Here is a 13,996-nt window from a genome sequence, read left to right on the forward strand (position 1 = left end):
TTTGGAAACTGACATTATGTCACAAGTGGGTTTTCTAGGTTTTTGTTTCTGAGCAGCACTGTATACTGAATATTTTTTTAATCCCAAAGGGAAATAAAGTATTCTGTATACAGTGCTGCTCAGATACAAAAAACCTAGAAAACCCACTTGTGACGTGACATAATGTCAGTGTCCAAAGCTCCATATCATTTTATTTTATTATTTTATTTTAGAGAGCGATTTTATTATTTTAATAAAAGAATCAGATGATCTGTACCAATGACGTACTGTATCTGTCCTTTGTCTTTTGGGACCTCTAAGTGGGAGTTAATGTTATATCATTTGGGAAAGAGTGTTTGGTGGTTCATTGGTCCACAGTACCCAATTAACCTGTATGGAGATTGTTCCATACCTAAGTGTGTGTTGACCTCTAGCTTGTCGGGTAAGTAAGGTATTACCTGTATTATGTGTTGGAGGTGTAAATCTGCAAAGGAAAATATTTTAACTCAATGTATTGCACTATATATGGATTTGGTTTAAAATGCACATTTGACCTTTTGATTTGGGGTCTCATTTTCAGTTTTTTTGAGTGGAGGTCACAAGATTTTGAATAACACAACGAAAGCCTCACTGCAGTTCTAAAGGATTTATATTTGTGGACTTCATATTATTCTTACTGCATTTTGCCAGTAAAAGAATTTTTAAATTACACCAATGTTTACATGAATAATAATTTATTGGTTAAGTGCAGATTATATATATATATTTTTAATCTATTTTTAGTGCCATAGTTACAAACCATTAATGTGGAAGTCCACTACACTGCAGTACGTCTTCTGTGTCTAATAGTTCTTACAATACTTTATCCAAGAAAACCAAATCAACTATGTGCATTTGTTTACTACTTAAAGTGTATGTCAAGTCAAAAATTATAAAAATAATATTTATATCTTTATTAGTTATATATTTCAGGCTACCTTTATCTCCAAGCGTCCTGAAAAGCCTAGACGATCCCTTCCATACTGGTGGAGTGTCCAGCAGCAAATTATTCAAGTCCTGTAACAAGAAAAATATCACCTGTACTATCAACCTGAAATACAATATCTTATGCACATAACGCACATTTTACCAAATAGTAAACATCTAGCAATAAAGTAATTTTTGGCTGGGATTTTTGTACTTACCATAAAATCATTTCTTGGAGTTCATAAATGACATAAGAACAGTAGAATTCAGAAATATTTGATTATACTGCTTTCTTTAAAAGGAATTGAGCACTGGCTAACAAAAAAGACATTAACCAGCCAAGTATTTTTTCTTCCACTCCCCAGATGCTTCAGTTTTCAGCAAAGCAGCATTAGGAGTAGATCATAAACACAGAGAAGGTGGAAGTTGTGCCTCTCGTTGAATTCCAAGAAAATCATTTTGTAGTGAATAAAACACAGTTAAGTACTGTCTGTAAAACGTTTTTTATTTGCATTAACAGTTATATTTTCATGACAAGCTTTTGGGGGTCAACCCCCTTCTTCTAATGTCCAAGCAGTGCTGATCCACAGTTTAACAAGATTTGTGTATAAGTACTGCTTGGACCTCAAAAGCTTGTCCTAAAAAATGTACCTGTTAGTGCAAATAAAAAAAAGAGTATCATGAATGGTACTCAACTATATTGTTGCAAATACACGAATACACCTACATTCACCCTAAGCATGGCGAACATAAAATCCTGTTCAGTTCATCAAGGGGCATAGGAACATTGAGATGTCCCAAGGCAGTACAAATGAGGGAGAGCAACACAGCGACAAAACACAGACAGCCCAAGAAAATAACAGAACACTGGGGGTGCCTGTAGCTTAAAGCAGAACTTCACCCAACAGGGGAAGTTTTGTCTTCCCATCTCCTCTCCCATTTCGGGAGTGTCTTTTAGAGCGTGTACCTGTTCTTGACAGATTACCGCTCCCACTCCTGTTCCGGCTGCCTAGGCGAATGGAGCAGAAGTCCCCCTTCCCCTGCAGCCTCTTGGGACGAGTGAGAGCTCCCAGGAGACCAATTAAGGGGTGCAGCGCGGCTTGCGCATGCACAGTGCGGCTCACGCACACACAGTAGGCTGCCTGCTGTGAATCCGCAAGGAGTCATAGTTAGCTGCCCACAGTGAAGATGCTGGCACCTGGACACGATGAGAGGAGGAAGAGTCAGGTCGAGGGAGGATGTTGCTGGATCCTGGGACAAGTGTGTGTTTTTAAAAGTCAGCAGCTACAGTATTTGTAACTGATGACTTTTACATTTTTGTTTACAGGGTGAAGATTCTCTTTAAAGACATGTCTGCAGGACCTTATATCCGAAGCCTGCATCTCAAGACGTCCGAACATCCACCTGGTAAAACAGAAGACCACGTGACAGACTTGCAAACTTACTGTAGGTAAAGATGAATAGCTCTAACCACATCCAAGTAATGGAGGGATATAGCCATAGGATAAACAGGAGTAGAACAGAGAGATAACAAAAAAAAGTCCAGGTGAAAGTGGAAATAAGAGGCCCTTTAGGAAGCAGAGTCTCTGGGCCACAGAACAAGAGTTCTTTACAAGATAAGGCAGCAAACACTCGTCTAGCAGAGCAAAGGCAATGGTAATGAAGAAAGCCACTTTGGGAGACACAGAAGACAAATGTAGTGTGTGTGTTGTGCACTGCCACCTATTCCTAGTTAAAGTGAATGGCTGCTGCTATCACTATATGTGTTCCCACATAAAATGCATAAAGATAATATTAATGATTGTGAAAGCACTGCTGGTTCCTTATAGCTCTCGGGGGTTAATAGAAAAGAAAAAAGGAGCACCAATAGTGCAGTATTTTTGGTTAGTGTGTAAACAGAAGAAACAGCCCAACTTTAAGGAATGCACTCACACAAATGAAAGATAAAACCAGCATAAAACCATAGCAGGAGGTTCTGCTGATGAAGCCACCTATTCTTATTTTCAGTTATTTCTTTTTTTAAATATTCACTTTTTTATTGCATAGACAAATATACACACATTCGCATATTAAGAACATAATTTCCTTTAACCATGTTCTAAATAATTATCCCCCCTTCTCAAAACACCCTCCCACAAAAAAAAAAAGAAAAAACCCTCCCCAACCACTACCGTCCACCCCCTCCTCTTCTCATGTCCCTACTCCCCCACTGTCTCTGAATTCCCGCCATTTCCCCATATCTTCTGGAATCTCTACAGTGAGTTCTCTTCTATATGAATAGTTTCTTCTATGGCTCTTATCATTTCCAACCTTACAACACAATCCTTCATGCTCAGGCTTCCTGGGCCCTCCAGAGACTCGGGATCAAGCTCTTGGCAGCATTTAAAAGAAATGGGACTAAGGCATTCTTATAATAAGATACCGTTTTCCTTGTGTCTTGAAATAAACAGTCCTACGGATTCTTCTGAATCTGTTCTCCTGTAATTTGATAGATTGCTGCCAAGATTTCTTCCCAAAAGGATTGCATCTTTATGCATTTCCACCAGAGGTGTGCAAAGGTCCCCAGGGTATCACATCCCCTCCAAAAAGTTGAGGAGCCCTCTGCCCCGATCCTGTGCGCCCTCTGGGGGGTCACATACAATCTCGCCAGGAGTTTATAACACATTTCAACTGTCTTTATATCTCCTGAGGAGCAGCAAGCCATTCTCAAAATTTTCCTTCTATGTTCCTCCCCTCCAAGTGGGCATATCTCTTCTTCCCATTTCCCCAGATATGGAGGAAATTCCAATTCTTTTTCTTTGATTAGTGTTCTATAGATTTTGGATATACTTCGATTTAAACTAAGAGGGGAGCAAAAAAGTTTCTCTGTTGTCCTCATGTGTCCTTTTCCCCGTAGCGGTTGTGGCAGTGATTGTACAAAATGGTGTAGTTGTGTGTACCTCCACTTATCTAACGGCATATTCCCCCATTTTTGTGTGAGTTCTGTATAAGTGCAAATCCTATTTCCTTTCATTACATCTTGTAGTGATATTTCTTCTTTTTTTGCCCATCTAGTGAAATATATATATTCCTCTTTCCCTGGCTTAAAATAATTTGTGCCCAATATTGATAATAATGGTGAATTATAATCCCAGTGGTGCATTCTTCTTAAATCATCCCAAATTTTAAGGGTATTTCTGGTTAGTGGGTTTGTACTATTGGCTAAATCTCGGTGCTGTCGTGGTACCCAAACCATCTTCCCTAACTCTACCTTACTCTGTGAAATCTCTATATTCACCCAGCTTCTCCCCTCTTTATTATGGATCCATTCTACTATCTGAGAGATACAGTTCGCCTGATATTATTTCTCAAAATCTGGAGCTGTTAATCCTCCTGAATTTTTAGCTTTCGTCAGTATTTTATATGCAATTCTGGGCCGTTTATGTGCTCAGATATATTTTAATATCATTGATCTTAGTTTTTTAAAATAGTCCTGGGGTACTGTTATTGGGATCATTTGGAAAATATAGGTCAACCTTGGTAAGATATTCAGTTTTAAAGCATTAATTCTGCCTATCCATGAAAGGGGTTTATGTCTCAGGGTCTCCAAGTGGTCTTTGGTCTCATTGAGCGCTGGTATATAATTGGCCTTAAACATAGTCTCTACAGATGCAGTCAATTTTATTCCCAGATACCCCAGTCCCTCCTTACACCAAACAAAGGGGAATTTAGGTTGGATTGCCCGCTGTTCGTCCCTTGGGATAGTGATATTCAAAATCTCCGATTTAGACATATTTATTTTAAAGTTAGTCAGTTTTCTGTATCTAGTTAACTCATCTAAAACAACTGGGATTGTTATTCTAGGGTTGGACATATACAAGAGCAGGTTGTCTGCATATGCAGCTACCTTGAACTCCCTTTCCCCTACCTTTACTCCTCTGATGTCTGGATTTTTAAGTATAGCCGCTAACAGAGTTGCCAATACTATTACAAACAGCATTGGCGACAAGGGACACCCCTGCCTTGTCCCATTAAATAACTCCAGAGGGGGATAAGTTCCCATTTATTCTAATTTTACCCTTTGGGTGATGATAAAAGGCCGATATCCACTTCATCATCTTCACCCCAACACCCAAATGTCTTAGTTTTCCAAACATGAAGACCCAGTCCACCCTGTCGAAGGACTTTTCAGCATCAATCGACAGGAATGCGACTGAGGTTTTCCCCCCTTCTACTTCATGGATCAAACACAATGACTTCAGACTATTATCTTTTCCCTCTCTCCCTGCTACACACCCAACCTGATCACTGCTTACCCAGCTTGGTAACAGAGACTTCAGTCTTTCCGCTATTACTTTAGCGAAAATCTTAATATCAGTATTTAACAGGATAGTGGGCGATAACTTGCTGGAACTGTTGGATCCTTCCCTTCTTTTAAAATAAATTATATAGGCCAATAATGGTTCCTCCTTCAATCAGGGCATTAAGATATGCACATAGTTTAGGAATCAGGAATTTCTGAAATCTTTTATAGTATAAAATGGAATAACCATCAGGGCCCGGGCTCTTACCCAAAGCCATACTATGTATTGCTCTTCTAACTTCTTCTGGCATAATTGGGGCTTCCAGTTGCTCAAGCTCCTCCTCGGGCAACATGGGGAGGTCAAGACCTCTCAGATACTCGTGAATTTCCCCCTCTCTACATGCCTCCCTCTGGTTTACATTGTATAATGAACTATAGTATTTATGAAACACTTCCGCTATTTCAGGAGAGGAATGAACCATCTCTCCCTGGTCGTTCTTAATTTTAGGGATAAAGGAATGATTTTTTTTCCCCTTATTACTCTGGCCAACCACTTCCCAGATTTATTTCCCCATTGATACCTCTCCTTGTTTACCAAGCGGAAAGCATATTTTTTCTCTTGTTCCAGGAGATCTACTAATTGCTCCCTTTTTGATACTAATCCCTGTCTCTCAGGGGTACCTCGGGGTCTTTTCATTTGTTCTAAATCCTGTATCTCTTTATATAAAGAACAAAGCTTCTCACGTCTTTCTTTCTTTTTCGCTGCACCTGCCCCTATCATTATCCCCCTTATGACAGCCTTATGTGCTTCCCACAGGGCTGAACGGGAGATTTCTGGTGTGTCATTGATCTCAAAAAAAATGTCCAGTTCCTGTTCAGTCTTCGTAATTACCCCCGGGTCCTGAATAAAAGAGTTATTTAATCTCCAATGCCTTCCTGTTCTAGTATTTAATATTTCTAATTTAATCACTACTGGGGCATGGTCAGACAAAGTAATTGCTTTAATCTCCGTACTTTTAAGAGATGGTAATAATTGATGTTCTATAAAAATATAGTCAATCCTTGAAAATGACCCGTGAACTGGGGAGAAGAAAGTATAATCTCTATTTCCTGGATGCCTAACCCTCCAAGTATCTAGCAGCTGGTGTACCAGTAATAATTCTTTTACAGCCTTCTGTCTTTTAACTGTAAAGCGAGAAGGACGCTCTGTTGCATCTATCTGCGAGTCTATGTTCAAATTTAAATCTCCCACCATTATGAGAGTTTCCTTTCTTTAAATACTTCTAGTTTTTTTAAGACTTTCTTTAAAAATAAGTCTGGTTCCTTGTTTGGGGAATATATATTTGCCAACGTACATTCCATATTAAACAAGGTCCCCTTTACAAAAAGAAATCTCCCCTCAGGGTCTGCCAGTTGCTCCTTCACTGTAAAAACCATGGTTCTATCAAAACCTATAGCCACCCCCCTCGAGTGGCTAGATGTTGAGTCTCCATAAAACCATATAGGGAATGAATGTGAAGTCAATCTTCGCCCTGAAGCATGAGCAATATGCGTCTCTTGGAGATAGGCCACATTCGCCCCCATAAAAAGGAGTTCTTTATTTACTTTGTATCTTTTACTTGGGGTATTCATCCCCCTTACATTATCAGTAACTACATTTATTGTGGCCATAATTCATCGTAAAGGGGCACCTGGCAGACCATAGCAAATCCAGAGAGAGGGAGGAAAAGAGGAAGAAGAAAAAAAAACTTTTCTTTCACTCATGGCTAGTGTTTGGCTGAAGCCATTTATTATCAATCAACTGTGTTTACTCTTTTTAAATCATAATGGCAACAGAAACTACCCAAATAACTCTGATCAAAAGTTTACATACCCCAGTTCTTAATACCATGTATTGCCCCCTTTAACATCAATGACAGCTTCAAGTCTTTTGTGATATTTGTGGATGAGTCTCCTTATCTTCTCAGATGGTAAAGCTGCCCATCCCTCTTGGCAAAAAGCCTCCAGTTCCTGTAAATTCTTGGGCTGTCTTGCATGAACTGCACGTTTGAGATCTCCCCAGAGTGTCTCAATGATATTGAGGTCAGGAAACTGAGATGGCCACGCCAGAACCTTCACTTTATTCTGCTGTAGCCAATGACAGGTCGACTTGGCCTTGTGTTTTGGATCATCATCATGTTGGAATGTCCAAGTACATCCCATGCGCAGCTTCCTGGCTGATGAAAGCAAATGTTCCTCCAGTATTTTTTGATAACATACTGCATTCATCTTGCCAACAATTTTGAACAAATTTCCTGTGTCTTTGTAGCTCACACATCCCCAAAACATCAGCGATCCACCTCCGTACCTTTCATCATAGGTCTTGTTGACTCCTCTCCAAAAGTAGCGTTTATGGTTGTGGCCAAAAAGCTCAAATTACTTTGTGCCAGAAGGTTTGAGGCTTGTCTCTGTGCTGTTTGGCATATTGTAAGCGAGATACTTTGTGGCATTTGTGTAGTAATGGCTTTCTTCTGGCGACTCGACCATACAGCCCATCTTTCTTCAAGTGCCTCCTTATTGTGCATCTTGAAACAGTCACTCCACATGTTTTCAGATAGTCCTGTATTTCACCTGAAGTTATTTGTGGGTTTTTCTTTGCATCCTGAACAATTTTCCTGGCAGTTGTGGCTGAAATTTTAGTTGGTCTACCTGACCGTGGTTTGGTTTCAATAGAACCCCTCATTTTCCAATTCTTGATTAGAGTTTGAACACTGCTGATTGGCATTCTCAATTCCTTGGATATCTTTTTATATCCCTTTCCTGTTTTATACAGTTCATCTACCTTTTCCTGAAGATCCTTTGACAATTCTTTTGCTTTCCCAAAATTCAGAATGCAGAAACATCAGTGTAGCACTGGATGAAAGATGCAAGGGTCTGTCAGGAGTCCAGAAACTAATTACAAGCAAACAGATAACAGGTGAGGATGGTTACCGTTAATATCCATTCAAACCCCTTTGTGTCAACTTGTGTGCATGTTATCAGGCCAAAATCACCAGGCTATGTAAACTTTTGATCAGGGTAATTTGGGTAGTTTCTGTTGCCATTATGATTTAAAAAGATTAAACACAGTTGATTGATAATAAATGGTTTCAGCTAAACACTATCCATGAGTGAAAGAAATGTTTTTGTGTTATCATGTTCTCTGAAAAATGGCCAAGAAATCATAAATACTGCCAGGGTATGTTACCTTCTGAGCACAACTGTAGATGGTTTAATGAAGAATATTGTATACTATTAATATTTTTTTTTAGATGGGACACTATATACACTTTTTTTCTTTTTTGATGTGACACAGTTACACCGTTATTTCATGATAAGTTTATTCTCATGATAATTACTGAGTAGCACTCCTTGCGCCAGGAAAAGCATGCCTTCCATGTGCAATGGTAGACCTTATTGTATGTAACATGGACTTCCTCTTTCTGGGACTTAGGCAAGACCTAAAGAACCCTAAGAACCCTATCTCTTGGGGTCTGAGCTTCAACAGCCAAGCTGTGAAAGCTAGCTACTATGTACCATGAAGGTAAACTGGTCATTGGAACAGAAGAGCCAGGTGATCATAAAGAGCCCACAGGCCATCTGCTAGGATCCTGATGTGGTCAGAATACCACACCCTCCTGGGCAACCAGATGAGGAAGGAGAGAAAGAAAGGCATAGTTAAGATTGTACCGATCCCAGAGAGCCACAAGGACCTCCACTGCTTCCACTAGCAGATCACTTGATCTGGAGACAAACCTGTCCAGTTTAACCTGGAGGACTGGGGGACATGTGGGTGCTGTACAAGGTAGGAATGTGAAGTTTTGCCCAGACAGAATCTGTTCCACTTCTCTTAAGTAGCGAGACTTTTGATTACTCTCTGATAATTAATGTACATCACTGCTGTGGAGTTGTCGACTGACTGTGCAATTGAGGAGTCCAGTGTTGAAGGAAAACAGAAAATGCTCAGAGTTCCAGTATGTTGGTAGTCAGACAAGCTACTGCTGGCAGCCAAGTTCCCTGCACTTTCAAGCTATCTGGGACACCTTCCTAGCCTGTCAGGCTGGCATCCATCATGAGGACCTTCCATGAGAGTGGAAGAAAAGTGTTACCCAATTCCAGGGTTGGGTAGGAGAGCCAACAGCCAACACTGTACCTTGTTGTTCCACACAATCAGATGTTGAGCTGCAATGGTCAGGATTGGAACTGGACAAAAAGGACTACATCAAAAGAGGCTACCATTAGACTTGCAAAAGCTGGACACCTCCTGGACTGTAAGCTTCAGATCTGGTAATGAGCAGTCAGGAGTTTCTCTTGAGGATGGAAATCTCTGGACAGCCATTGTCCAATTTTGTGGAATCTGTGGCATAGATATACTATGTGTATGCATGCTAGCAGATCATTCAGTGGATGCAATCATATTCTAAGAGGCCAACAATTTAAAGCCTCTTCCACAAGCATCACCTGGATATTCCAGTGTGGGACACAATGAAGCTCAACTGTCAGCAAGTCTGTGGCTGCAGCTAACTAGCTTTGTGAGCAATAGTTGTTGTTGCAAGTGGTGAGGTGGAACGCCTTATAGCATAGGGCAGTGATAACGAACCTTGGCACCCCAGATGTTTCGGAACTACATTTCCCATGATGCTCATGCACTCTGCAGTGTAGTTGAACATCATGGGAAATGTAGTTCCAAAACATCCGGGGTGCCAAGGTTCGCCATCTCTGGCATAGGGCATGTTCTCTGCTCCAGGCCTCTCACTTGGCAAAGAGCCCCTGAGGTCAGGGTGGTAATCTTGAGGAAAGGGTGGTGGTATGTAATTAATAAGTATTTTTATCAGTTCATGGGAGGTTTTTGGCTTATCTTTTTAGGGTATGTAGTTCTTGTACTACATACTAATTCTAGTACTCCAGATGCGCCTCTAATAGCAGTTCTTTCTCCAGCTAATCTGGTATCATAAAGCATTCTCTGTAGCTAAAATAAAGTGAATATCTTTTGACAGATAACATAGTAAACTCTTGTCCTTGTGAAGTTCTGTTAGAAAAAGCAACCTGGAATATATAGATGTATAATTATTTTAACAAGATCTCCTTCTCCTCTTAAAACACTTTACTCCTTCATCCAGTACAGAATGGTATGGGCTATTCCCATCTTATCACTTTTATTTTCACATTCATTCTTTGGGGTCAACATAGGTTCTCCCTCTTCCTCTCCTGTTTAATTCTAGTAAATATACCACACATTATATAACAATACACTTCATTTTATACTTATTTCAGATAGGTCACGGTCACGCTACCCACTTCCATTTGACCATCCATGGGATATCCTACTCCCAGGGATATTTGTCCCCTGAGGGTCTTTTTCAGCATCTTATCTTGGGATATAATGCCTCAGCTCCCGGGACTGATAACTTGGACGGCCGGCTTGCAGCCCTCATCACTTTCAATCAGACCCATAAGTGATCTGTAAGTTTGGGTGGATATTTTTCGCCCCACACTGTTTCATTTACCTTTCCTTCTCTCTATTCCTCTCTATCCTCTCCTATTATCTGAGACCATTTACCAATAGTTAAACCGTATCAATTTCAGATATACATCAGCATCTGCTCCTGATGAGTGGAGATTTCCATGAAACGCGTTGAGGCATTCCGATGCTACTATCATATATACTATATGGGATCATTCTATAATTTTTACCATGTTTTATTGTATTATGCTGTAACAATCATGATTCTTGATATACCCACTATGTGATATATGGATTAATGTGCCTGACATTTTACAATGTTACTACCATTTAATATTATGCTATTATGCTATAAATGTATTATGTATTATATATGAAATAAATGCTATCCATTTGCATATATTGTCCTGGATACTGAGATTCAGTGTGTACAGCTACAATATACAATTAATTGGTCAGACGCCCACTGTCCAGTATCACTTTTCAGTTGCAAGCTTTATATAAATTCCCAATTTCTCCTTTCAGTCTTACTGCCAAACAGGGATGGAGCCACTGGACCTATAGTCTTATGCCTCATATAATGTCCCAAGCTCCCTATTTCTCCCTTCCCTCTTATTCCAGTACAGAATGAGGTCAGGCAGGGTGGTCAGAATAGAGAGAAAGAAGTTAGACAGAATGACGTAGCACAAAGTTCAGACAATTGACACCATAGGCCACATTTTCAAGCAAAAGTCATGCCAACTATTTCTGTAGATAGATGCAGCTATGAATATAGTCACTTTTAGCAAATAAGTTATATTTGGATATTCAAAATTTTCATCAAATGAATTATTAAATATTCCAAAAGCCATTGGCTCTCTTCATGCTCTTTTGAAACCGCTACAAACACAAAAAAGCCTACCCTGAGAAACCTATAAATGAGTAATTCTATTGTAGAAGAAGTAAAAGCACAGCAGAATACACTCGTCTATTGATTTACAAAGCTGAGGACAGACATAACTAGACAGATAGCTCAAATGCCATCATCAGTTCTTTGCAATTTGTCTACCCCACCAGCAAATGGAAAACATACCCACTTTCAAACTGACATTTGTGCACATTTTCAGATTTGTATTTATAATTCATTACAGCAAATGTTCAGCACAAAAAAAATGAAAATGTAGCCTACTGAATTATTCAGCAATCCCTGTTCTGTGTTTGAAGAAATTATTGCAGGATTACAAAGTTATTTCTTATTTCTTTAAATCAGAGACAAATGGGACATAAGTCATTAAAATGCATTAGGCTTGTGTTAAAAAATCCACTAAAGCAGTTTATAGTTAATGATACTGCAATTCCATTATAAGGTTTTCTGAATGCATTTTGCTATATTTAGTGGACTGAGCGCCTTGGTCTTTTTAAACAAACTGCAGCTCAATAACAGGAAAAAAAATATAAAAAGATAATGAACTGTATAACTCATATTATAGTTAAATGAGAGCTCAAGTATTAAAATGTTTTATTCCTGGTTTGCTGGAACCTGACACATAGCTAAATGTCCCCTGTATGAGAATGAGATTGTTGTAGGACATCTTACCTACATAAAATAGTTTCATATCGACCTTTAAATTTAAAGGATAAGTTCACCAATATTCAGTGTAACATTTTACGAACGGACCAGCCCCCGCACCTCTTCGATTCCCAGATATGACAGCTAATGGGGATCTTCCCCCCTGCTAGCTATCACAATTAAAAAAAAAACGTGGCCAGCCTGGCCGCATCACTCATTCATAGTATCCTGTGAATGGAGCTTTTGCGGCTGTTGGCTTGTAGTTTTCAATGAAGTTCATTCTCTCTTTTTTGACAGATTTAATCTGCTTGCCCTTACGGGATGTACAGACACACAAATACACTGGCAGATCTGCTGGAGAACTGCATGGCTTTTACAGGCTCCAAAATAAATGGACGCACATTTTTTTACCTGCAAAAAAATGTGCATTTATTATTTTTTTCGAAAAAGTGAACTTATCCTTTAAGCATTATTGTTTTGCAGGAGTCAAAAACATCCTTGAACCTCTTTGAGCCTGCTGTATTACGTGAACCATGGCTCTAAAATCTCATTATTATTATCTCATTATTAACAATTAAACCATAATAAGAAAAACCTCCTCACACAAATTGGCACTGGAAGCCAATTAGACAATGAGCCCTTCCTGACAGCGTTTCTTTTATAGGAGTAGAATTTTTTTTTTTTTTTTTTTGTAATCACCGTAAAATCCTTTTCTCTTAGTTCATTGAAGGACACAGCTGAACTCATCATCAGTAGATTCATTTTCTCACCTGACAAAGAACATCCTTAGCTTGATGGCCTCACTCCCCTCTCCTGCTGGCCAGGAGGAGGTTTTCCCTCTCAGTTGGCAAGTGGGAATATCGATCTCCCCCAGGGACCATCAGCCCTGAACCAAGAAGTAATTAATCACGCCCCCTCCCCCACAAAAAGGGTGGCATCTGTGGCTATAATCCATCAACTGAGGGAAAGAGCGACCTCCCAGCCAGCAGGAAAGAGGAGCAAGGCCACCGAGCTAAGGATGTTCTTGGCTGGGTGAGAGAACGAATGAATCCGTGATGAATTTAGCTGTATCCTTCAATGAACGATAATCTTCCATCAGGTTAACAAGGAGATGAACTTAAAATGTGAAGATCTGCTATCTCATTGGTAGGAGAGAAAATCAACTAGCACCAATATTTTCAGGTTAATGAGGAGATGAGCTTAACATGTGAAGATCTGCTATCTCATTGGTAGGAGAGAAAATCAACTAGCGCCAATTGTTTTCAGGCAAAAGCTTCAAATGCATGAGCCCCAACGTTTGTAGGGAATAGGTTGTCAGATGAGAGGATTACAATACAACTTAAAATACATTATGAAAAAAAAGACAAACGCCTTACCCTTGCTATGCAGTAAGTGGCCACTGGTGCCTTAACTTATTCTCATCAATACTGCCTTCCAAACAATCCCTACTGCAGCCCTGATAAAAATCCTGCTGCTATATCTAGGTATATGACACATATATAGCATATGTTCAATGAATAAAACTCAGACACTGTACACACACCTTTAAATATTCCCTAAAAACAGCTAACACAATAAAAAAAGTCAAAATCATGGAAGTAAAAAAGGTAGCACTTAAATGAGCTCTTAAATGTTCCTGAAGATATCAAAATGACAAAACGCATAGGCAAGGACTAGCTGACACTAAGTATGCAAAAATCATGCTTCAGGAAAATTTAGCCTTTGGCTGTGGAGTCTT

At 39.5% G+C, this 13,996-nt stretch overlaps 1 protein-coding gene across 8 annotated transcripts in view; it reads right to left on the reverse strand.

Moving 5' to 3' along the window:
- The window catches only part of MICU3 (mitochondrial calcium uptake family member 3), a 232,443-nt gene that overhangs the window by 149,642 nt on the left and 68,805 nt on the right, over positions 1-13,996 (reverse strand). For all 8 annotated transcript variants that reach the window (XM_073608203.1, XM_073608174.1, XM_073608196.1 and 5 more), the window contains exon 4: positions 957-1,035. In XM_073608203.1, the coding sequence (XP_073464304.1) occupies positions 957-1,035 (79 nt within the window). The remainder of the gene's footprint in view (positions 1-956; positions 1,036-13,996) is intronic.

This window comes from Aquarana catesbeiana, linkage group LG01 (assembly GCF_042186555.1).
Source record: "Aquarana catesbeiana isolate 2022-GZ linkage group LG01, ASM4218655v1, whole genome shotgun sequence".
Lineage (NCBI taxonomy): Eukaryota > Metazoa > Chordata > Amphibia > Anura > Ranidae > Aquarana > Aquarana catesbeiana.